The 23,500-nt window shown below is 58.7% G+C and overlaps 1 protein-coding gene across 12 annotated transcripts in view; it reads right to left on the reverse strand.

Moving 5' to 3' along the window:
- Positions 1-1,157: 1,157 nt before the first annotated feature.
- The window catches only part of TPM2 (tropomyosin 2), a 30,226-nt gene continuing 7,883 nt past the window's right edge, over positions 1,158-23,500 (reverse strand). The window contains exons 1-8 of one of the 12 annotated variants that reach the window (XM_048834675.2): positions 22,431-22,919; positions 14,582-14,715; positions 9,359-9,476; positions 8,854-8,924; positions 7,336-7,411; positions 7,058-7,120; positions 5,877-5,946; positions 1,158-3,257 (exon numbers count right to left, since the gene is read on the reverse strand). In XM_048834675.2, the coding sequence (XP_048690632.1) occupies positions 3,178-3,257; positions 5,877-5,946; positions 7,058-7,120; positions 7,336-7,411; positions 8,854-8,924; positions 9,359-9,476; positions 14,582-14,715; positions 22,431-22,562 (744 nt within the window). In that variant the 5' untranslated portion in view covers positions 22,563-22,919 and the 3' untranslated portion in view covers positions 1,158-3,177. Of the gene's footprint in view, positions 3,258-4,035; positions 5,298-5,876; positions 5,947-7,057; positions 7,121-7,335; positions 7,412-8,292; positions 8,369-8,853; positions 8,925-9,358; positions 9,477-14,581; positions 14,716-22,430; positions 22,920-23,500 lie in introns of those variants that run through there. The other 11 variants (XM_048834674.2, XM_048834672.2, XM_048834670.2 and 8 more) reach the window with 11 other exon arrangements.

Here is a 23,500-nt window from a genome sequence, read left to right on the forward strand (position 1 = left end):
TCATGGAAAGTGGACCCAGCTCTCTGGCCTGGACAGGCACTATGTGGACTGATTGGGGGGTTAGAAATACTTAAATAGACAGGACAGGCACTTGTTAATAAGTAAAGGCCACAGACTGGATTTTATTGCTTTTCTTTTACCTGTAACCTTATGTTTCCAAAGCCTTTTACTTACTTTTATTTGAATCTTTATCTCAAGCTCCATTAAATAAACTTCAAATTTGTTTTACTAGAGCCACGCCCCAGAGCTCTGTGCTAAGGCATGTGTCGAACTGGGTGAAGCCTGTGACCTGGGCTGCCCTGCTTCCACAGAGGCAGTGGATCGGTGGACATTGCAGGTGTCCAGAAGACAAGGAAGTGAGCATGTGACTGTAACAAGGTGGGCTGGGTAAATTGCTAGCTTGCAGCAGGAAAGAGTGGGGCTTGCAGTATCCCAGAGTGGATCACCTGTATTGCCTGCAGCCGGTAGCTTTGGGAGAACTTCCCCTGGTGGACACAGACAAGATGCCCTCACACCATAAGCAGGTGGTAGCAAGTCACCCTGGACACCTTCATTAACCCTGAAAAGTGTCACACTGGCTCCAGCTCCCTGCACAGAATGATCGTGAAAGCACAGACCTGCAGAATTCTGGCAGCCTCTCAGCAAATCCAGACTCAGAGACTGTGCACTGGGGTGGGCTGGGGAGGCACAAAGCACAACAAGCGAGGAGCGACAGGGCAGCCAAGGGGACAGAGAGATTCTAGCTCAATGTCCCAGATGTGACGGAACAAGATAAATTTATTTCCTCAAACTACCAGGAATCCGAAGTGATGTCTCTTCAGAGTGAGAAGGAAAAACTCCCTGCCTTTGGGAGATGGAGAGAGATGGCTCCGTGCTATGGAGGTGCCTGCTCTAGAGCAGGGACAGGCAGCAATGACAAATTGACGCAGGAGATCAAACCCCAAAGACAGGAAAGCCCTGATGTGGGCAAGTCCCCCCCTCCCCTCAGCAACAGAGACTGGAGGGGGCTGGCTCCTATACTTTGGCAAGATCTGTCTACCCAGTCAGGCCAAGAGCCCCACTGAAATGAGCTGGGGAGGGGGGCGCAGAGGCTCCCAGCTGTGGGCAGCTTCTCCCCACCCCTGACCCCCCTTGGCTAAGGACCAGACACATCTGTCTATCTTGTTAAACTTGCTTTAATATTTGGACATGAAGACAGGACAGAGCCGATCTGGCTGTGCACAGACAAGATGCCCCAGGGCCAGGGTATGGGCCGCAGGGTTTCCCTTCTCATGGATGTGTGGCTTTGGCCATGACGCAGTTCACTTGGTGCCTCCAGAGGGTGCCAATGGGGTTCAGGTGCAGGGGCAGGTGGATAGAGTGGGGCTCTTCAAGCGGCTCAGAGGTTGTTCAGCTCCAGCAGGGTCTGGTCTAGAACTTGGTGAATGCCAACGTTCTCCTCTTTGGCACTGGCCAGATTCTCTGTAAACACAAAGGACATCCAGACACACATCCAGACAGACAAACGCAGATGCCAGCCACACGTGATCAGCCACACGGATGGACAGAAAAACGGACACAAATCACACACAGACAGACACGCAAGGAGACAGGCCCACCCATGCTCAGGGACAGACCAACCGAGCCACCCGCCCAGACAGACCAAGCCAAGACACACGGAGACAGACCCATCCATACACAGGGACAGACAGACCAAGCCAAGACATACACACGGAGACAGACCCACCCATGCACAGGGACAAACAGACCGAGCCAGACAGGATCAAACCCAGACACACAGACACAAATGGACATTTCAGTGTCGCTGGGGAACAGCATTTCCACACAGCACCATAACGTACCCCAGCTCCAAGCCAAGGCCTTACCAGGGACACGGCCCGACCTCACAGAGCAGCAATAGCTCAGAGGCCAGGTAGGGTGCTTAGACCAATCAGATTCTGGCAGCCTAACTTCACACCCACGGCTTCTGCCTGTGCTCCCTGCAGGGTGCTACTGCACATGGGGCTGTCAGATGGCACAGCCCCATTTCCACAGCCATGTGCTTCCAGCAGAGCCAGGTCCATCCCCAGAGAGTCCTGCCCACGGACCGATGAAAGGTGCATAGCACTGCCCAGCTGCTCCGTGATTCAACTGGGAGTGGTGATCCATGGAGCAGTGGCAAGGCAGCAGCTCAGGAGGAGAGAGGACAGCACAGAGGGAAGAGAGACCAGCACTAACGAAACTGCAGGAGCCAGTTCTTCCAGCCCTCGTGTACAGAACATGCTACAGGGGAACCTGCCCACAGCCAGCGCTTCTGCGCTGTCCCCTACATCACTTCCGCTGGAATGAGACTTGCCATGACACCCTCAGCTGGGAGCTCACCCTTCCAGAGCCTCTGTCCTGCTGCCTACCGGAGCCTTTGCTGGGACAGGCGTTTCCATGAGGTCCACCTGCAGCCAAAGCCGCTGCCCTGCTGCCTAGAGCACCTGCTGGGAGAGGCTGGGGCCGGAATAGCTGGACTCCCACCCTGTTCCTTACAGTTCCTGGAGCTGGAGAAGCTGGATTTAACTGGGAATTGGTCCTGCTTCGAGCAGGGGGTTGGACTAGATGACCTTCTGGGGTCCCTTCCAACCCTGATATTCTATGATTCTATGACCTGCAAGAGCAGTATCCAGACAGCCTTTGCCTGCAGCAGTTGAGTGGTTTAGGAAGAGTGGTTTCCTGGTAGAGCCGGTGGGGGGCTGGCTGTCCCCTTGCCTTGGGGAGCACTACAATGTAGGGAGGGAGTAGGCAGGGTTCAGGTGGCTCAGCCCATCACATGGGCACTCCCTCCCCAGCCTGGGCAGCTGGTGCTGGCTCAGCAGTGCCCCTGTGGGGAAGGTGGGGGCTCTGGGTCATGATGGCAGCAGGCTCCCCCCTGGGCAAAATCAACCAGCTCAGGAGGCAGGAGTCTCCAGCTGTTCAGAGCAGGCTGGTCACTCTGAACTGTAAGGCCAGGGGGTGAGGGTCCATGTGCCAAGTACCCAGCAGCAGGGTGAGGGCAGGGACTCCCCAGGCCCAGCTGGCCTGGTGGAACCTGTTACCAGGACTCAGAGCTGCAGGGAATGTCCTGGGCAATGGAGGGGGCGGGCGATGGGGCTGGAACACCCCAGGAGACACAGGCTACATGACATAAGCAGGGCATGGGCTGAGGCTGGCTCAGTTGTTAAGTTCGTTAAGGATGACCCGCAGTTCGTTAGTGAGAATACGGTTTTTCTCCGCCTCCTGCTGGGAGCGCGCTATAGAAAACAGACATCAGCGGCAGCAGAGGGAGAGAGAGAGAGAAAGGAGAGAGTTAGTGCAAAGAGAAAGTCAGGTCAGCACAGAGACGCTATCAGCGTAGCTGAACCCCGGGGGCGCATGTCCCGAAGCCCATCTGCTCAGTGCAGGAAAGAGAAATGAATTCAGGTCTACAGGCAGAAGGGGAGCAGGCTCTGGTCTGGCTAGGGGATGGTGCAGCAAGGAGGCCATTCGAGAAGGATAGAGGACATGGTTCCAGGAGGTGGGGAGATTTGTAGCACAAACTGGGGTGAGTTCTGACCCAGAAACATAAGGCTCTTTGAAGGGGAAAATCAATCAACCTCCAGGAAGGAAAGTGCTGCCCTACTCAGCTACACATGAAGCCAGGTCAGGGCTGTGAAAAGGTGTGTGCGCTGGGGCAAGTCCAGGCAATGAAAGAGAGACAGGGTTGGATCTAGCTCAGTTCAGGCTGGGACCCGAGAACCAAGGACCAGGAGAACTTTCCTCTCAAATGGAGCTAGCTGTGCGTTCGTCCCTCTCCCTCCCCCGATGCACCGGCAAGGCTGAGGTCAAGGACTTCCCACAGGGTCTGTCCAGGTTCTTATGCTCGGCCCTTCCCCGCAGGGTCAGAGCACCTGTGGCTATCTGTGCTGTAGAGCACACCTGGCAGGAGAACCCCCCATAAAGGGCCATGTACAGGCATGAAAATGAGACATGGCTAGAAAATGAGTGTGAAGGTGAAAAACCAAAGCAGCATGAAGAAAATAAAGGCGAAACCAAGGAGAGAAAATGCTTTATTGAGACCAACGCATCGACCCAGAAGGACAGAAAAGAAAGTAAGTCATGAAATGTGAACTCAAGAGTAACGTGTGAAGGACAGGAAGAATGCAGAGCAGGGACTGGGAAGCAGTAAGGGCTGCCAAGCCTCCCACGTGTTTTCCTTCCACCCCATGGGAGTGACCCTCTCCTCTCCTCCTGCCCTCAGCTTTGGAGAGGCTGCTTCCAGCTGGGGGGAATCCCCTTCAGGGGGGTGTCAATGGGGAGCGGAGCCCAGGCAGATTTGGTCAGAGGACGTGGAGCCCACGCTGTCCCTCCCAATCCCAGCACTAGCTACTCCCTTCTTGTTCCCAGCAGCTGGGCTAAACGTGCCCGTTTCTTGGGACCTGACATAAGTAAAGCTCCCTTTGCACCAGGGCACGCCCCTCTGTCTCCTCCCCCTGGCCCCACGGCTGCCATCTTCCCCGGGCGTGTTAGAACTTGGCAGCCCTTTGACACAAAGCATGCCCCATGGAGCAGGTGAGGCAGAAGGGAGCCAGAAGGCTGGTACCCTGGGGAACCCTGGCTGCTTCTCCTGGGCTGCAACAGGAGCTTTTCTCTAGTTTACCGTCTGCACCAACTGCTCTTGAGGAAAGAGAGAAATCCAAATCTGCAGCCGTCCCCCCGCCCATGCCCACGGAGCGAGGATCAGCCCAGGCCAGCAGACAGAGACCCAGCATGTGGGGTGAGATGGGACCATGCACCTTCCATCCTCAGACCCCACCCCCAGGCAAGAGGTCAGCCCACTGTGTAACTGGACACTTCGCTGCAGCTCGGCAGATCAGGCTAGCTGGCCACACGCAGCACCCGAGCAAGGCTTATGCATGGCACATTGCAGACGGGCTGATCCTGGACCAGGGATGCTCCCCAGTCTGGGTTATGGGCTGCTCCCTGCTCAGGGACCCTCCTCTTCTGCAGCTTTCACTGAGCAAACTACAGCCACCCAGCAGCACTGGAGCTTGCGGGGACAAAGAGGGGAATGGACAGACTGACAGAGGTGGTGGGGAGCAGAGACCAAGGGATAGATGGAGGCAGGCAGGCAGGGGCAGCCATGGCGACTGAGGTCACAAGCAGGCAGGGTGGGAGGGGGTGGGCAGACAGCATGAGTGGAGTGCCATGGTGCTGGGACCGCTCAGGGGCTCAGAGGGAGGTGATGTCGTTAAGTGCATTGTCCAGCTCCTCACTGATTGCCTTATACTTCATCTTCTGAGCATACACTTCGTCTGCAGGCAGGAGGGTGTGCAGGGGGTGGCCCGTGGCAGAGAGCAGAGCAGGGCAGTGGCAGGGAGGGAGAAAGAGAGAGTGAATGTGAGAGAGAGAGAGAGAGAGAGACCTTGCTGCCATGGGAGGGTGCCGGGTAGGGTTCACACAGGTGCATGGGCCTCTGATAGGCCAGACTGGTTCCTCCCACCCCTGCCCTTACCTCATTGCTCCAGGGTTTCACTTGCCCCTTCTCACCAAGGGACTCTCCTGGCCCGGCCTGAGCTCCCTGGCCACTCTTCCTTCCCTCCCTGGCTATTGTGCTCCTGGCCAGCCCCTTGTCCTGGGACGCTTCCTGGCCCATGCCCATCGCACAGTGATCCTGCCTCCCCTCCCTTCAGACTGGGATTCCCACCTGGGGGACAGCTCGTTCTGTGAGACCCACCCAGGCTCCCTGTCCCTCCCTCCTCTCCAGATCCCAGCACTCAGCCACAGCCCCACGGCCGGAGGTTTCGGCTAAGCAGACCCTGAGGCATGTCCTGGGCCTCCTAGGCTGGCTGTGCTCTGTGGGGAGGGGGGCAAAGGGCAGGCGGGGTCTCTACCTTCTAAGTCGTCAATGGTTTTCTCCAGCTTGGCCACGGATCGCTCAGCAAACTCCGCTCGGGTCTCAGCCTAGGGTCAGGAAACGGGGCGTTAGCTATGGTACCGACTGTCTGATGGAGAACCGGGCAGAAGGTAGCATCTTCAGGGCCAGAACTCTCCACAGGCAAAGGAGGGCCAGATGCTACCCTGCTTGGCCCCATGGAGGCCCCCTTACTGGAGCTGGGACATGGCGAGCTGCCGAACCTCCTGTTGGACTCACTCCCCCAGCATTTCTGCAAGGCTCGGCTGGCCTGCTTTCTTGTATCTGAAGTTGCAGCAGATCTAGCCTACCTGTCAGCTGCTCTGCAGTGACTCCTGCCCTGCAACAAGGGGCCCAGGCCATGGCTGGAGGAGCAGCAGCATTCAGAGCCATGTATCTGTCCAAAGCAGAATCTGCCTTTGTACTGCTAATTTCAGCTCCGCTCCAGGAATGACTGTCTCTGTCCCACCCCCAGCACCCCGGGGCCCCTTAAGTGCATCAGAACCACATAGCTGGGCAGGGGAAGGGCAGTGGGGACTGCTCAGGTTTTGGGGCAGGGGAAGCCGGCCGTCTGCACAGTCCGGGAATCCTGCCCAGGCAGATGGTGGCTTTAGCCACTCAGGGGAGCGGGGCAGTAGACTCAGAGTGGGTCAAGGATGACCTCAGGGGTTGTGCCCACAGAACAGGTGCCGACTCTCCAGTGTGCCGGGGGGGGTGCTCGACCCCCAGCTCTGCCTCATGCCCTGCCCCCACTCCACCTCCCCCAACGCCCCACCTCCGCCTCGCCTCCTACTGCACCCTGCTCCACCCCCACCTCTTCCCGCCCAGTTCCGCCCCCTCCCCGAGCACGCCACAGCCTCGCTTCTCCCCCCGACCCCCAGTGCACTGAAACAGCTGTTTGCGGCGGGAAGGTGGGGGAGGCGCTGATCCGTGGGGCCTGCCAGTGAGGGGAGAGTTGATGGGGGGCTGCTGGTTGGTGCTCAGGACCCATCATTCCCACCGGGTGCTCCAGTCCCAGAGCACCCACGGAGTCGGCACCTGTGGCCCACAGCCAGTCCCACTCTGACGGGTGGCAGCAAACCCATGCACCCTGTGGAGGATGGGGCGATTACACCAGGCCCTGCCCTCCTGTCAGGGTCCCTGATTCTGGGCATCTCTCACCTCCTTCAGTTTGTCTGTCAGCAGCTTGATCTCCTCCTCGTACTTATCTTCCTTGGTGGAGTACTGTGAAGAAAGACAAGCCTGAGTCGCTTCCCAGTCCCTGTAGCACCCGCTGGGTCCCTCTCATAGCGACAGGCTGGCAGGCCCACCCCTAGGTGCCCCACCATTGCCCAGATCCCAGGGCATCTCCCAGGAGAGCAGCACTCTGCTCTGCTCACTTCTCGGGCCCTGCTCCTCGCCAGCCGCAGGGCCAGGTGCTGCGCTCCTCCGGTTCCTACCTTATCGGCCTGGGCCTCCAGGGACTTCAAGTTGTTGGTGACAATTTTCAGCTCTTCCTCTAGGTCCCCACATTTACTATTCCCAGCAGGCCAGGGCGCGCGGAAGAGAGAAGGGTGCAGGGTGGTGGGAGGAATGAAGGAAAGGAGAGAGAGAAAAAGCTCAGGAGAGAGAAACAGCAGTTCAGATGGAGAGGAAGCAACAGCCAGCCTGGCCCGTGGCCCATGACCTCAGGCAAGCCACCATCCCTGCTGACCTACCCCGGTGACAGCTCCTAGGAGAGTCCGGCTGGGACGCAAGAGGCAGGCTCAGACCCCCAGACTGCGCCCAGGCAGCGAAGGAGTAGAGTGAATCACCTGCCTGAGCAGGCTCGGCAGGTAACTGGACCTAAATAAGGGCCAAAAGTCCAGAGCAGAGATGCCAGAGTGAGAGGGCCACCCAGCCCAATTTGCCTCTGCCAGCTCAGCCCCACCTGGGGCCCTCACAGGACCGCGAGAACTCCTCCTGCAAGCAGCACAGTGGGAAGTAATTGGGACAGAGACTCTTGCGGTGCTGAGACAGATGTAGACAGGGAGTGGGAGAGGTCTCACTCCCCACCAGGGCCTGCCTCGCGCCCGCAGGGCCCCAGCCCCGGCCAACGCTCAGCTCACCCTGTGGCACAAGGAGTGGCCCTGTGACGCAGGCAGCCAGGGAGAGGTGTGGGTCGAACCAGGCAGCAGCCAGACCAAGGGCTGCCCAGCTCGCCTCCAACCCCAGCCCCTCAGTGCATCGAGCCCCATCTGTCTCAGCCCCAGAACTAGGACCAGACCCAAAGCCGCACAGGATGGCAAGGGAAGAAGGAGAGGGCTCAGAGTCATCTCATAGGAATGATGGAAAGGAGACAGCACGTCCAGAGGGTCAGAGAGGCGGAGAGGGACAGAGAGGAAGCTGCGAGTCTCCCCAGTTCCCTGCCCCAGTACCTCTTCCTCTGAGGCCATCAGGGATTTGAGGGTTTGGTCCATGGTGCGCAGCTCCTCTTCCAGCTGTCTCACTCGGCTAGGGGGGTGAGAGGGGGCATCCCAGGGGGACCGTTCAGCCATGGGAAACCGAGCAGAGAACAAGATCAACCATTCCCAATCCTTGCACCCCCACCCACCTGGCCGGGCCCCATAGGGACAGGGGACAGCGACAGGGCAGGAGCCAGCTGCCATTCAGCCTGATCAGAGACAGAGAGCCAGGGGCCCCCCTAGGATTGGGCCACCTGCTCCGTCAGCCCCATAAAAACCTCACGGCGCTGCACCTGGATTCTGTGCCTCTAACGGGGTCAGTGTCGCCCCCTGCTGGAGAACCAAGGGAAGGGACTCACCCCAGCCATGGGCTCTGGCTGCCCGCTGAGTGCCCTACGTGGCTTAGCTCCCCGAGGGCTGCATCCCAGCTCAGCCTCATCTGGGGGGGCGGGGGGAGAAGCAGAAAGTAGGGGCCCGAGAAACCCCATCCCCATGCCCTCCCCCAGTTGCCCGGAGGGTAGAGACAGTACTCACCTTTCTGCAACCTCCGCCCTTTCTTCCGAGCGCTCCAGCTCCCCCTCAATGATCACCAGCTTACGGGCAACCTGGCAGGCCCGGCAGAGGAGAGACTGTCAGTCTGGCGCAGGCCCCGCCTGCGGGAGCACAGCTCGGCAGCAGCCCCCTGCACTGCAGTGGTGGCTGCAGATAGAGGCCTCGGGGTGGGGGGGCACCCCCCAGGGTGGCAGTGGCAGCCGGCAGAGGAGATGCCCCCCAGAGACAGTGGGAGCAGGCAGAGAGTGGGCAGGGGCCGCAGCAGCAGGACCCACTTGCTCGTGCTCCATTCTCCTGGGACCTCTCCTACGAACGGGGGTGTTGCCAGGAGCTGCCAGCCCCCAGAGGCATGCACCCCCCCCCCCCCAAGGCAGTGCTCCAACGCACTAGGCCATCCTCGGTGTGAGCCAGCCGGAGCCGTGGGTGCTCCTGGGGGTGTCAGCAGGAGCCCCAGGAACGATGGTCATTGGGAAGGGCTGGTTCTCACCTCCTCGTATTTGCGGTCGGCCTCCTCAGCTATGTGCTTGGCCTCTTTCAGCTGCATCTCCTGGAGCTCCATTTTCTCCTCATCCTTCATGGCCCGGTTCTCGATGACTTTCATGCCTCTGAAGAAAATCCAAACCACAGTGTTACGGCTGAGATCTAGACTGCCCCGAAATTGAGGCATGATCTAGAGCACCCAACTTGCCTCACAGCAAGCTAGAACACCCCAGCTCTGCCCCACGCCAGAGCGTCCCGGCTCTGCCCCACGCCAGAGTGCCCCACACCTGCTGCAATCTGGCACATGCGCCCTCTCTTTTTGCAGCCCTGCGCACCCCACCCCTCCCAGTGAATTAAATCATTCCCATGTTCCAGATCATCTTCCAGTCTTGGGAATTAGCCTCACACTTATCCCAGTGCCCATCCTGCCACATCCTTCACCCCTCTCAGATCATTGCCACATGGAGTCAGATACTCCTAGCATTGAGCTAGCAGCCCCCTTCAGCCCCATCCTAGCTCACACACAGAGCTAGTTCTGCACCCTCTGTGTTAGGTATCTGTCCTGCCACCCATCACCACAGCATCTGAGTGCCTCCTTCAGAGGCAGTAGTAAGAGCGAAACCACTAGTGGGCATGGGCCCCTCTGGGACAGTGCAGATGACAAAGCCCAGCCCAAAGCCTGGGAGAGCTGGGAACAGAGCATTCTCCATCAAGGGGAGCCAGCTGCAGAAAAACCTCCCAGTGGAGATCAGGCAAATTCAGTCTGACCATCTTCAGGACACCCTTACACCCTCCTCTCCCCCACTAGTGATACTCACCGCCCTGACACCCCATCTGCCCAAATAGCCCCCACATAGTACACAAAAGCCTACAGCAAAGGATCAAATCATCCAAACGGGCTGGGAGCCCATGGAGGGACAGGAGCAGGGGCCCCCTGTGCAGACAGCCAGCAGTAGCCCTCAGCTGTGAGCCTCTGAGCCAGGTCGACAAGCTCGGGCTCATGGGGCCCCTGCTACACTCTCAAGTTGCAGCTCGGGCTCTAGTGTGGGCTCGAAGCCCAGCCCCACCCTAGGTTTCAGAGTCCGAGCTCCAGCCGAGCCACGTCGACCGGCTAGTGTTAGCAGGTAACGCAGGCCCTGCCAGCTCAGTCTGTCGACTTGGATCAGCAGCTCACTGGTGTGGGCAATGCAGACCGGTGCCTGGACCATGGAGAAGGCAGGCAGCCAAGGGAGCTACAGTGACCCAGCCTTGAGTGATGGACACAAGGGTCATCGGGCCCAGGCCCTCGGCCAGGGGGAAGGGACAGAGAGTCCTAGTGAACTGGAGGTGAAATACGGCATTTTTAGACAGCTACTCCCTGGTCCCCCAAAACTTAACAAGGAGTCAAACAGGACCCCAAGGCTTTGCACAACTCTGGTGAATGGAAGGTGGGGACAAAATCTTTCCAACAGCATCACTTTGGTCTTGTCTGGGGTCTCCAGCTGCAAGCCAACTGCCCTCCATCCAAGAGCCGATCTCTGGGACGTACTGTGAGTGACATCTTAGTCGTGGTGGTGGCTGCATCGGTGGTGAACTAGTAGATAGTTGAGTGTCGTTAGCAACTGAACCCTGGTGTCTTCCTCTGTCTCCCAGTGGAGTCACGTAGACATTGAGGAGAGGCCTCATGGATCAGGTCCTCAAGGAATCAATTCTGACGCACTTAGAGGAAAGTGATCAGGAACAGTCAGCATGGATTCACCAAGGGCAAGTCATGCCTGACTAATCTAATTGCCTTCTATGAGGAGATAACCGGCTCTGTGGATGAGGGGAAAGCAGTGGACGTGTTGTTCCTTGACTTTAGTAAAGCTTTTGACACAGTCTCCCACAGTATTCTTGCCAGCAAGTTAAAGTATGGGCTGGATGAATGGACTATAAGGTGGATAGAAAGCTGGCTAGATTGTCGGGCTCAACGGGTAGTGATCAATGGCTCCATGACTAGTTGGCAGCCGGTATCAAGTGGAGTGCCCCAAGGGTCGGTCCTGGGGCCGGTTTTGTTCAATATCTTCATAAATGATCTGGAGGATGGTGTGGATTGCACCCTCAGCAAGTTTGCAGATGACCCTAAACTGGGAGGAGAGGTAGATACGCTGGAGGGTAGGGATAGGATACAAAGGGCCCTAGACAAATTAGAGGACTGGGCCAAAAGAAATCTGATGAGGTTCAACAAGGACAAGTGCAGAGTCCTGCACTTAGGATGGAAGAATCCCATGCACTGCTACAGACTAGGGACCAAATGGCTAGGCAGCAGTTCTGCAGAAAAGGACCTAGGGGTTACAGTGGACGAGAAGCTGGATAGGAGTCATCAGTGTGCCCTTGTTGCCAAGAAGGCTAATGGCATTTTGGGCTGTATAAGTGTAGGGGCATTGCCAGCAGATCGAGGGACGTGATCGTTCCCCTCTATTCGACATTGGTGAGGCCTCATCTGGAGTACTGTGTCCAGTTTTGGACCCCACACTACAAGAAGGATGTGGGAAAACTGGAAAACATCCAGTGGAGGGCAACAAAAATGATTAGGGGACTGAAACACATGACTTATGAGGAGAGACTGAGGGAAATAGGATTGTTTAGTCTGCGGAAGAGAAGAATGAGGGTGGATTTGATAGCTGCTTTCAACTACCTGAAAGGGGGTTCCAAAGAGGATGGCTCTAGACTGTTCTCAGTGGTAGCAGATGACAGAACAAGGAGCAATGGTCTCAAGTTGCAGTGGGGGAGGTTTAGGTTGGATATTAGGAAAAACTTTTTCACTAGGAGGGTGGTGAAACACTGGAATGCGTTACCTAGGGAGGTGGTGGAATTTCCTTCCTTAGAAGTTTTTAAGGTCAGGCTTGACAAAGCCCTGGCTGGGATGATTTAGTTGCGGATTGGTCCTGCTTTGAGCAAGGGGTTGGACTAGATGACCTCCTGAGGTCCCTTCCAACCCTGATATTCTATGATTCTATTATTCTAAGCGGGTGATGCATAGGGAGTGGTGATGGGTAGAGCCTTCGGAGCTACACATCACCACTCCCCAAGTTCTGCTGGAGAGGAATGATCACCCACTGGAGTGCTGGGCCATCGGCTCCTCTGTCACGTAGGTGAGTTAGTACCTGTGGTCCACTGCAGTGCGGCAGCATGAGCATGGTGACCTTACCTGCATCCATGGCCCAAGGCAACCTCTCAGCGCCACTAGAGCGGTCTCTGTGTTGTGCATTAGTCTGAACCCAGAATCCCGTGCATCCACAATCACGGCGCATGTTGGAGCTTGGTTGGAGCCCGTGCATCCACAATCACGGTGCATGTTGGAGCCTTGATTATTTTACCATGGAACAGGAGGCTGGAGAGGTCTTCAGCGTTGACTGGTGGCTTCTAGAGGACAGGGCAGACTACTGGGCTTTCCAGGAGACTACCCTGCGCTACACTAGTGCTGAATTTGTACATCTGACCAGTTCCCTGCTCTCCACACTGGTTTCCCGTAGAAGAGAGAGTCCGGCTTTGGTCCTTATTTCCAAGATGCTCAATGGCCTGGGTCCAGCATATCTAAAAGGACCTAAAGCTCCAGGACGAAGCCCTGATCACCAATTCTGCTCCTTGGCACAATGGGACTCTCCCCCTGGAGGCAACAGTGCATCTGGATGCGAGACAGAGCTTTCTGGGACCAGCTGAGACTGTGAAAAGAACTCCCTCAGGGGCCTAGTACCATCACAAACTCCCCACCTTCCAGTCCCAGGGCCAGTGTGCTTTTCCAGCTCTCCTTTGCTGACACAGACACTGGGCAGCATGGACGTGTTCAAAAAACCTAATAGCCCTACCAAAATCAAGCCCTGCACTGCACAACTGGGTCCTCACCTGGGGAGAGGACAGGCACGCGTGACAGATGTTAGCCACAGGCCTTAACGCGCAGCTGGAAGGTGCCCAGAGACCTCAGCAGTCAGCGTGGGGAAAGAAAGAGTTTCAGGGCTGATGAGCCCTGCCTGAGACAACAAATATCACCTAGAGCAGGACTGTCACTTGCTCCCTGGGGAAGGCCTAAGTCCCCTTTTAATTATGGCCCGCAGGCTGGGTATATATTCTGAACTCTAGACACTCCGCCATGAATGGCGGAGCCCACTCAGGGGTCACTAAGAATTTGCATAGAGCATGGGGGAAACTCTATTTGTTATCTGCTCAGCACCTTACAGCCACAACCAGCATCACCCAGCGGGAACACGCTCCCCTTCAGGACCATTTCTGGGAGCTGTTTCTGTCCTCTGCGTCTCCCTTCCCCAGCCACGTTTGCCATCCGCTCCCTTTCACTACCTTTGTGTGTGTGTCTCCGCATTATCTCCCTTCTGCCCCCTCCTGAAGGCCAAACGATTAGCAACTGACTAATTAATGAGGACATTGCAAAAGTGTTATCGTTAGGCTTTAGAGTCAACACCTTGGTGAGGTCCCCAGCATGCGGGGCAGTTCACACCTCCCAGAGCTCCCATCCCAGTCGCTGTGATACTTGAAGTCTAGAGAGCTAGACCCTAGCTTTTGAAAAGCCCCATGAAATCTTAGTGCTGGCACAAGCTGAGCCTGCTCCAGGGGCCACGTGACCCTGCCGAGCAAGAGAGAAGAGGCCGGAGATGCCCCTGTTTGAGAGCAGTAACTGGCACTTTCAACTGTCCAACATACCGCTCATGGCAACCGAGAGCACAGCCGGCCTCGGGCAGGCTGCTGTCGTGCTGCAATCTTATCTGCAGCCTGATCTCCTGCCCCAAACTGCCCCCGTCCAGGGATGCCAAAAGGGGCAGCTAGGGGGCCATGGCCCCTGCACTTTTAAAAGTGGGAGGGCTATGCACTTCCCCTAAGAGCGAGAGACGGGGGAGGAGGCCAAAAGGAGTGGAGAAGAGCAAGCGGGGTGTTGGGGGCAAGAGGCGGCATGGGAGCGGGGCCTTGTGGGAAGGGGCGGGGCCTTGTGAGAAGAGTGCCTGTGGGCCCTCCACCTTCAGGGCGCATCCACCGCTCCTGCCCCCATCTCGCCCTGACATGGGGCTTAGCATGGGGCCCAGCTGCCCGTTGCTGTCTGTGACACCAGCAGGACCCCACTTCCATGGGACGGGGGGGTTGGAGCAATCCCGGAGCAATCCCATGGGGGCAAGCGGCCACATCCAGGCCAACTCGTGCCCTCCCCCCGCAGCTGCCAAGCCACATCCCCCTCCATACTCCTCCCTTCCCACCAACCACACACCTCTCGCTCTCATCAGCTGCTTTCTCAGCCTCCTCCAGTTTCTGCAGCGCAGTGGCCAGGCGCTCCTGGGCTCGGTCCAGCTCCTCTTCCACCAGCTGGATACGGCGGTTCAGGGAGGCCACATCAGACTCAGCCTGAGGGAGAAGCAGCACCAGAGTCAGTCCCACCCCAGAGCTGGAAAAGGGCCGAGAGCCACTGAAAGTGCGTGAGCCCCTCAGCACTGGGACCCTGCACAGAGGCCACAGGAATCACTGCCTGGATCAGCCAGGGGTCCATCCTGCACAACCGCCGGCCTCTGAGAGGGGCCAGCATCAGATGCTTCAAAGGTTCGTGCAAGATGCCCACAGTAGGGAGAGGTGGAATAATCTGCCCCCACACCAAATCTTGTCCTGGTCTCGAATTCTTTGAGATTGGCTCAAGCCCCTGAAGCACGAGGTTGAGTATACTTGCCAGAATTTATGGTAGCAGTAACTAGGATAGCCCTGGATATTCTTATCTATATAAGGATCCAATCCTTCTTTGAATTGGGCTAAATTTTGGCCCGAATGTCTTGTGGCAGTGAGTTCCACAGGATAATTATGAATTGTGTGACAAAGCATTTCCTTCTGTTACTTTTTAATTTGCCACCTTTAAATTTCTTTCACTGACCCTGGGTTCAGGGATAGCAGAAGTTCCCAATCTACATTCTCTAGATCAGCGGTTCTCAAATTTTTGTATTGGTGACTCCTTTCACACAGCAAGCCTCTGAGTCCGACCCCCCTTATAAATTAAAAACACTTTTAAAATATTTAACACTGTTATAAATGCTGGAGGCAAAGCGGGGTTTGGGGGTGGATGCTGACAGCTCATGACCCCCACATAATAACCTCGCGAGCCCCTGAGAGGTTACACCCCCCAGTTTGAGAACGCCTGCTCTAGACCATTGATTGTTTTAGATGCTTTTGTCATGTCCCCCTCTTATTTGTCTCTCTAACTCACAATCTTGATCAGTGCACTCTCCCCTCACAAGAGTTTTTCCAGGCCCCTGATCATTCTCATCGCCCTTCTCTGAACCCTTCTAATTCTGCAATATCCTTTCTGAGACAGGGTGCCCAAGGGAGGCCAAACCATTGATTTACATAAAACCATTCAAAATTCTCCATCTTACTCTCCATCCTATTCTGTATTCCTGACATCTCATCTGGGTTTTGGACCACACAATCTAGCCAGCGCCTGAGTCCAGTGAATCCTGCACCTCTCCCCAGAGTCCAGCTCAGCCCCAAGGAACTGCCCCCAGTGGACCCTGCACCGTCCTCCCAGACATAGGCGCTGACTTCTAGTTTTCCCGGGTGTGTGTGTGTGGGGGGGCACTCTCCATCCCTGCTCCGCCCCAAGGCCCCGTCCTCACTTCGCCTCTTCCTGCCCCTGCTCCACCCCGAGGCCCCACCCACCTGCTGCTCACTGCTCTCCGCCCTCCCCCAAGCCTCTCCCCCAGCCATCAAACAGCTGTTTGGCAGCGCTCCTGATTAGCTCATCAGAGGTGCTGCCAAACCACTGATTGGCGCTGGCGGGTGCTGAGCACCCTCTATTTTTTTTCCGTGGGTGCTCCAGCCCCAAAGCACCCCAGAGTCGGTGCCAGTGCTCCCAGAGTCCAGCACCGTCCTAAGAACGGATAGACAGATGGATGGATGGACAGACAGACACCCCCCCCAACCCCAAGCCAAAGCCCAGTCCGGTCAGCATGCCAGCCTGGGCAGACAGACTTGTGCGAGCAGGGCCTTCACGCCCGGCCGATGTTGGCTCTGAGCTCAGGGGGCCGCAGTCTCCACACTGCTTGTTTAGTGCCCGACCTCGGGCCCCACCAGCACACGACTGTCCCAGGCTCGGAGGCTGGCTCCCCGCTGCAGGGCAGACACAGCCCAGGAGCCCCCCACACGCCCCTGTGAGCCAGAGCCCAGCCCGGTCAGTCCTGGCTGGCCCCCACCGGCCCCCTGAGCCCAGCGAGGGAGGTGGCACTCTTCCCCGGCAGGGTGGCGCGGGGCAGCGTTTGGGTTTGCAGAGCGCTGAGTAAAGGAGCAGGAATGCCCGGCACAGATTCGCTCCCAAAAAGGAGATTGGAACAACTTGTGGGTTTCCTGTTTACTGAAGCCAGCAAGGCTGCCCGTGCAGGGTCCCCTCCCCCCCCCCGGCTGCCGGAGGCAGCACTGGCCAGGCTGGGGAGGGGACCTCGAGGCTGGGGGGCCTGCGGATGCCCTCGGGGCCCCGGTCACTCTCTGCCACCTCTGGCCGGAGGTTGGCTGGGCTCCTCAGCCTGGGGGGCAGAGCTGGGCCAGGCCTGAGCCCTCCCTGATTTACAGTCCCCAGGGACGGAATCCGGCAAAGCGCCTCCATGGGGCTGGCCCACAGCCAAGGCCAGGCTGCAAGGAGCCCCAAAGGCCAGAAACCAGCATATTCCCAGGCTCCAAGCACCACCCCTTCCCCACAGGCTGGGTTCCCTGGGGTGAAGGGAAGGGGGTAGGCGAGCCAGGGCAGAGGAGACTGGGGTGGGGCGGGGCGGGGAGTGGGATGAGAGCATGGGCAGTGGGGGGGGGGAAGAGAGGCCAGAGAGAGCTCTTGTGGGGAGTACAGGCACACTCCTGCAGCGGGAGCCAGGGCGTGGACTGGGAGACAGATCCCTGCCGGCCCCATGGACAGACCCCCCCCAGCCCCGCACCAGCCTCCCATGCCATATGCCAGCTCCCCAGCCCCACGCTAGCTCCCCCAGCTCCATACCACTCCCCCCTCCCCCCCTCCAGCATCTGACCAGCTTTTCTTTCCATTTGGTAACTCTCGCCTTGCTCCTACTCTCGGAGGCCTGAGCTCTGCCCCGGAAATGCCTCCAGCGGGTGCAGCAGCCCCCAAGCGCTGAACTCTGCGGGGAGAGGAGAGCGTGGCTCAGTGCTACTCAGCACCCCCCAGGGCACAGGCCACCAGGCTCCGTCACCCCAGCACTGGCTACTGAGTGCCCTGCCCAGGAGGCTGGGATCTGTGCACCAGGACCCAGAAAGCAGAGCACACAGAACAGGGGTGAGCCTACAGAGTTAGGTACACCCCCTCATGCCATCATGACCCTGCCCTATGTCCCCTTCCCTGGCCTCCCATGTCCACAGGGGTGCTGGAACTAGGGGTGCTGGGGGGGGCACACCCCCAGCTTGAAGTGGTTTCCATCCATACAGGATTACAGTTTGGACCAATGGCTCTCAGCACCCACACTATGCAAAGTGTTCCAGCAGCTCTGCCCTCAGGGACAGACAAACCCCCCAGGGACCTTGCCCCCTCCCCAGTTACAGCCAGACCCAGACCTGCCCTTCGCTGGCTGTAACTCCACAATGCCACCTCCTCCCCGGCCAGACACCAAGGCAGCAGAGAAAGGGGGTGGGATTGGCTTTAGAAGGGGCTTTGGGCAGAAGGCCCCAGGGAGACCACAGTGGCCTGCTCTCCTACCGCAACCCTCTCCCCCTGGAGCACTGTGCTGCCATGCTGGGGTCCGGGCTGGGTTCGCTGGCTCCACATCATGCCACAAGGGCTGGGAAGGCTCCCAAAGAACAGTCCCTGCCTGGCACAAGGCACAGCAGTGATGGGGCTCCAGTGGGGCCCCCCAGCACCAGCAGAAGGTGTTAGCCAGGCCACAGAAAGCTACCTGACCCCACAGGGCCTGCAATAATGTACTTGGCCTATGTTGGTTACAGGGACTCAGGGGGTGGGCAGAGCCCCCTTCTCCCGATTGGGGCCCCCTTCCCCTCCAGCCATGCTCACTCCCCGGCATGCCAGGGTTTCCCTGCAGCATGGTCATAGAACAGAGGAAGCCAGGAACAGGGCAGGACTTAGCACACACTAGTAGGGAGATCAGAGGAGACAACCTCCCCACCCCCACCCCCCACCTCCACCTGGCCAGGTTCAGCCCTTGGGACGCGCAAGCCAGGACTGGGCCCTTCCAAACCGAGGTCCCAGGTCCCTTCCCTCCTGGAGTCAGGGCAGGAAGCCACGCAGCGCAACTGCTCTATTGAGAGTTTCCGGTGGCTCCTGGACCTCAGCCAGGCCCAGCGCTGGAGTGACCTGCCAGGCTCTCTCCTAGAGATCATGTTACTGGGCAGGGCAGCCCGGCTTCCCCTGCAGCCAATGAGCACCACAGCGTGAGCAGACTGGGGCTGCGGGAACAATAGGAAAGCTCCCTGCAGGGCACCCTGCCCAGGAAGCTCCTGGCAGAGTCTGCTCCACCCAGCCTCAGGTACACGATCCCAACAACACAGCCAGGAACAGGAGCACTTGGGCCTGCTAGTGCCGCCCCAGGAAAGCAGCCTCTAGCCCAGCCGCACCCAGCCAGGGAATGCCCTCCTCTGCCCAACTGAACTCCTCCCAGAGTCAGATCAGATCAGCAAGGCCCAGTCCTGCATGTGAAGTTCCCTGCTGGGACCCCCTCCCAGGGGACTCTGCCCAAGACACCCGTAACCCACCTATAGGGCTCTCTCTCTAACCCACCTATAGGGCTTTCTCCTCTCCTCTCCTCTCCTCCTCATGCTACTTATGGCAGGAGCAGCTTCCCTGAAGAAGGCCTCTCTGGTATGGACTGAAGCAGGCCAGACTCCTGATTATCCAGACTTCCTCTGGGAACACGAGCTCCCCATGTGATGCTGTGGCGAAAAAGGCTACGGCAATCCCTGGATGTATAAGCAAGGGCTAGCAAAGGGAGTAGGGAGGTGGCATTAGCGAGACCATTCCTGGATCCCATGGTCAGTTTCGGGGGCCACACTTTGCTGACAAACTGGAAGGGTTCAGAACAAAGTTACAAGGATGATGCGAGGTCAGGAAAGCTAGCCCTACAGCGAGAGACTGAAGAAGCTCAATCTAAGAGAAAGTCAAGAGGTGACTTGACGATGTTCTACAGCTACCTACATGGGGAAGGGCTGCCTGGTAGCACAGGGCTCCTGCACCTGACAGATAAAGGCAGAGGGAGAGCCAGTGGCTGGCAGCTGAAATGAGACACATTCAGACTAGAACTAAGCTGCAGTTTTTAACAGTAAGGGCTCGGTGGATTCTGGGTTCTCTCTCCCAGACCTACCCCACTGGAACGGATGGGCTGGAGGTGGCAATCACTGGGTGACATTCTCTGGCCTGTGCTCATAATGGCCTCTTTGGGTCCCCACATCTCTGAGTGTCTGAGTCTAACCCCTCTCCTGGCAGGCAGCCCTGCACTCCCCAGCAGTGGGGATACCATGGAAATATTTGAGGCACCTGTCGCTCTGGCATCCGGGAGGGCATTACAGATGGAGTGCCTTTTCCGCACCCCCTCCCCCGCCAGCACTCAGCTACAGGGCAGGGCTAGGGAGGGCGCTTGCAGCCAGCGGAGGCCTGGACACCTGCGTCTCACAGCCTGCTTTGGAAGTGGCCAGGCTTGGCCACACACATATTTCCATTGGTGAGAATCCCAGAGGCAAGGACGCCACCCCAAGAATGGTCGACACCCCTCCTGCAAGTCCCTGCAAGAGAGGGGGCCTCTGAGATCACTGGGGCCTAGGCCAGCTAGTGCTTTTTGGATCCTTGGGGGTCTTTCTGAGCAGAACCAGTCCCAAGCTACCCCTTCCCCCATGGCTCGTCCCTACAGCTGAGTGCAGCACGGAGGGGGCGGTGGAGTCGAAGGCTGCTGGGAGAACCAGCAGTGTCAGCAAGGGCGGCCGATCTGTCCCTTGCTGTGAAGCGACAGAGCTGGCCACCAAGCCTACTGCCATTCCCAGGGACGAGGCCTAACTGATCTGGGTCGAGCACAGAGCCCTGGATGGGATCATGTGCTTCTGGAGCTCCACTCCCACCCGACTCAGGGCCGGGTCAGGCAGTTACACCAGCGTTCGAGGACAGCTTCCCAGGCCAGATCCAGCCCGACAGGCTTTCAGAGCTGCCTGCCCCTTGCCCCCCTTAGGCGGCCCAGCACTGCCCACTGCCTGTCCCCAGCCCCACAGGGCAATGAGCCAGCTCCCAGGGCCTCTCGAATCCCTGCTCAAGTAACTGGCTGTGACTCCACCGGGGAGCACAGTGGGACTGTCCCTTGGGCTGCCCTGAACCCTGGGAGCCAGTCGGCACCGAGAGCCGGTCGGGTCAGCTTGGGTTAATCAGGGCTGCACAGGTGCGGCGCAGCAAGGGAGAAACTCCTGCACCCACCCCACGTCATTGCCAATCATCCAGCCCCCACTCCCACCAGCAATGCCTCCGGCTCTTCCCCTCACCTCCTCTGCTCCAGGGCAAGGGGAAGCCACAGTGAGCCCGGAGGGAGGGAGGGGTAGATGGGGACACAGCTCTGCATCCTGTGTACCATCCCGGCGGGGCCAGGACAGCAGAGGCTGAGGCTGAGGCCTGGAGCAGGAGATGTTCCCTCCCCGACAGAGAGCCCGCTGTACCTCCAGCCAGACCAGAGCATGGCCAATTCTGGACTCGGGGCTCAGCAACTGACTGAGGTGAGCGCGTGGTGCAAGGCCTAGGCAGTGAGTCAAAGCTGCCAGAATGGGCACCCAGTCCGCCAGGATGGTCAGTTGGGGCAGCCAGCGGTAGGCCTGAAACTGACGCCACAGTGATGGGGACCCCAGAAGCACCCAGGGTGCAAGAAGGGCTTCATCCCTACTGGGGGGCACTTTCCCAGCTGGGTCTGGCCACTGTCCGAGATGCAGGCGCAGCCCGTAGCTGGACAGAGAAACTGAGCCTCACAGGGCCTGCTAAACCCACAGCCAGGTCAGGGGGCACATGGATGGGGATGGGCTTTCCTGGCAGCCAACTGCATCCAGAGTGCCATGAGTCCGGCACTTGGGTCATTCTTGGCTGTTGCCCTGCCCTGGCATCACCACAGGGACAGGCACCGGATACCCACCTACTAGACCACACACCTGGGACCAGCCCATGGGGAAAATCCCCCTACCCCCAACTCTATATAACCCCCAGGCCTGAATTACAGCACCAGGCCCCATCTCCCAGCTACTTCCCAGACCCCTCCCCCCGAGTCCTAACCTTTCCCTGGCTGCATCCTTGACCCAGTCTGCTCCCCGCCTTCCCCAGCTAAACCCCAGCAGTGTACACCCCGGCCCCTCACTGGGTCCATCCCAGACCCCCATCCCAGCTCTCCCTGCTGCAGCTCAGGCCCTACAGCCTGCTGCCCCGGCGGCTGGTTCGTTCTGCCTGGAGCAGGTGAGGAGAGCCCTGGCTGAAGAAGTTGGGAGTAAGTGGATCTGAGCGCCTGGCTGCCCTTTTCTTTTCCTCTTGGTCTGCCCCACCCTCCCGTGAGGGATGAACGGAGAAACCTCCAGTGCTGCCTCAGACTCTGGCTGGCTCTGAAACCCTTCAGCCCCCACCCCGGAGCCCTGAGGCAGGTGTGATCCCTGCTGGGGGGCCTTGTTTGCATCGGTACCCGGAGAATTGAATCCATGCATGCTGGGGGCTCCTGGGCCCATTGCACAGCCAGGGTAACCCTTGGCAGCCTGGGTCTGATCACTGCAGACACTGCAGTGCCCATGGCTGGGGTCACCACACAGAGTCTGGGGGGGGGGCGGTATTACTTGCGGGAGACAAGGAGAGCAGGGGGACAGGCGGGTGGTGGGATGCTGGGATTGGGCCAGACGGGGTGTGAGTGCAAGGAGAAGCTCCCTGGATGGGGAGTCCAGCATCAGGCAAGAAGGGTGCCCGGTGAGCCCAGCAGGGCTTGGGGTGGGGCTGACTGGGCCTGCCAGGCCCTGACACCACAGGGAGCGGAGGGGACGTCAAACCCAGGCTGGCACCCAGGCCTCTGGGGGAGCGGGGCAGGAAGGGCATTGGGAGGAGCTGGCTGGGACCTTCAAGCCCTGGACCGCCTTACCCGCTCCCTGGCCTGTCTCTCAGCATCCACCTCCCTCTGCAGATGCTCCGCACGCTCCTCAGCCTCGTCCGCCACCTGCTGCAGGCTCTGGATCTTCTTCTTCACCGCATCAATGGAGGTGCTCCCGGCCATCGTCCACCCCGGGGCCACGCCCAAGGAATGAGGCCTGAGGGTGCTGCTTGGGGACCTGAGCAGGACAGAGGCGTCCCCGGCTTGCCTGGGGCAGGGTCTGTGGCCTGGGGCACAGTCTGAGCTCCAATGCAGCCTGGTTCCAACCCACTGGGTCCTGCTGGCTGTCCCTAGCCAGCTCCCTGCTCCAGCCTGAGCTCGCTGGGTCACTGACTCTGCCGGTGACAGCTCCGCGGCAGCCTCCCCAGCACACTGTGCTTCAGCCCTTTGTGGGACTACCACTCCCGCTCCAGCAGGAAGAGCTCAGGATGCGAGCTCTCCCCTCCCTGCCTTCATCCCCTTTCCTGCTCCTCCTCCCCCTCTCCTGCATCTCCTCCTCAGGAAACCCAGTGTCAGAGCTTGCATACTTCCCTCCTCTTAAAGAGGCAGCACCAGGTATCCAAGCTGCTTTTCCCACTGCAGCTGCGGGGCTCCCCTCCCTCCCCCAGGGAACCAGCCCTCACCCTCCCCACGCCCAGAGAGCATTGCAGCGGGGTGGGCCCACAAGCGCCTGCTCTGGGTGCCTGTGTGTCCTGGGGAGCAGCTTGGCCTGCAGAGCCCAGAGAGGAGTGCCCAAGCAGGGGCTCTGCTGTAGGCGTTTGCTCTGTCTCTTTCAGGTGGGGCTGAGCAGAGAGGCCCCTTTTTGCATTTGCCACTGCTGTAGCCATGGGCATGGTTTCCGGACCCTACTTCTGCTCTCCATGGAGTCAGGGGGCTGGGAAATTGGGAGGGCTCCTTCCTGCCCCCTGGTGGGTCCTGCGCACAGCACTGAGGCCCTGGGGGGTGTAGGAAGGGGGAGCCAGGAAGTGGCGAGAACAAAGTTTCCCATAAACGTATGTCCATGAGTCAGGGTTTGTGATGTGTAAGAGAGGAGCAAAGCCCGAGCCGGGGAGACTGGAATG

This window comes from Caretta caretta, chromosome 5 (assembly GCF_965140235.1).
Source record: "Caretta caretta isolate rCarCar2 chromosome 5, rCarCar1.hap1, whole genome shotgun sequence".
Lineage (NCBI taxonomy): Eukaryota > Metazoa > Chordata > Testudines > Cheloniidae > Caretta > Caretta caretta.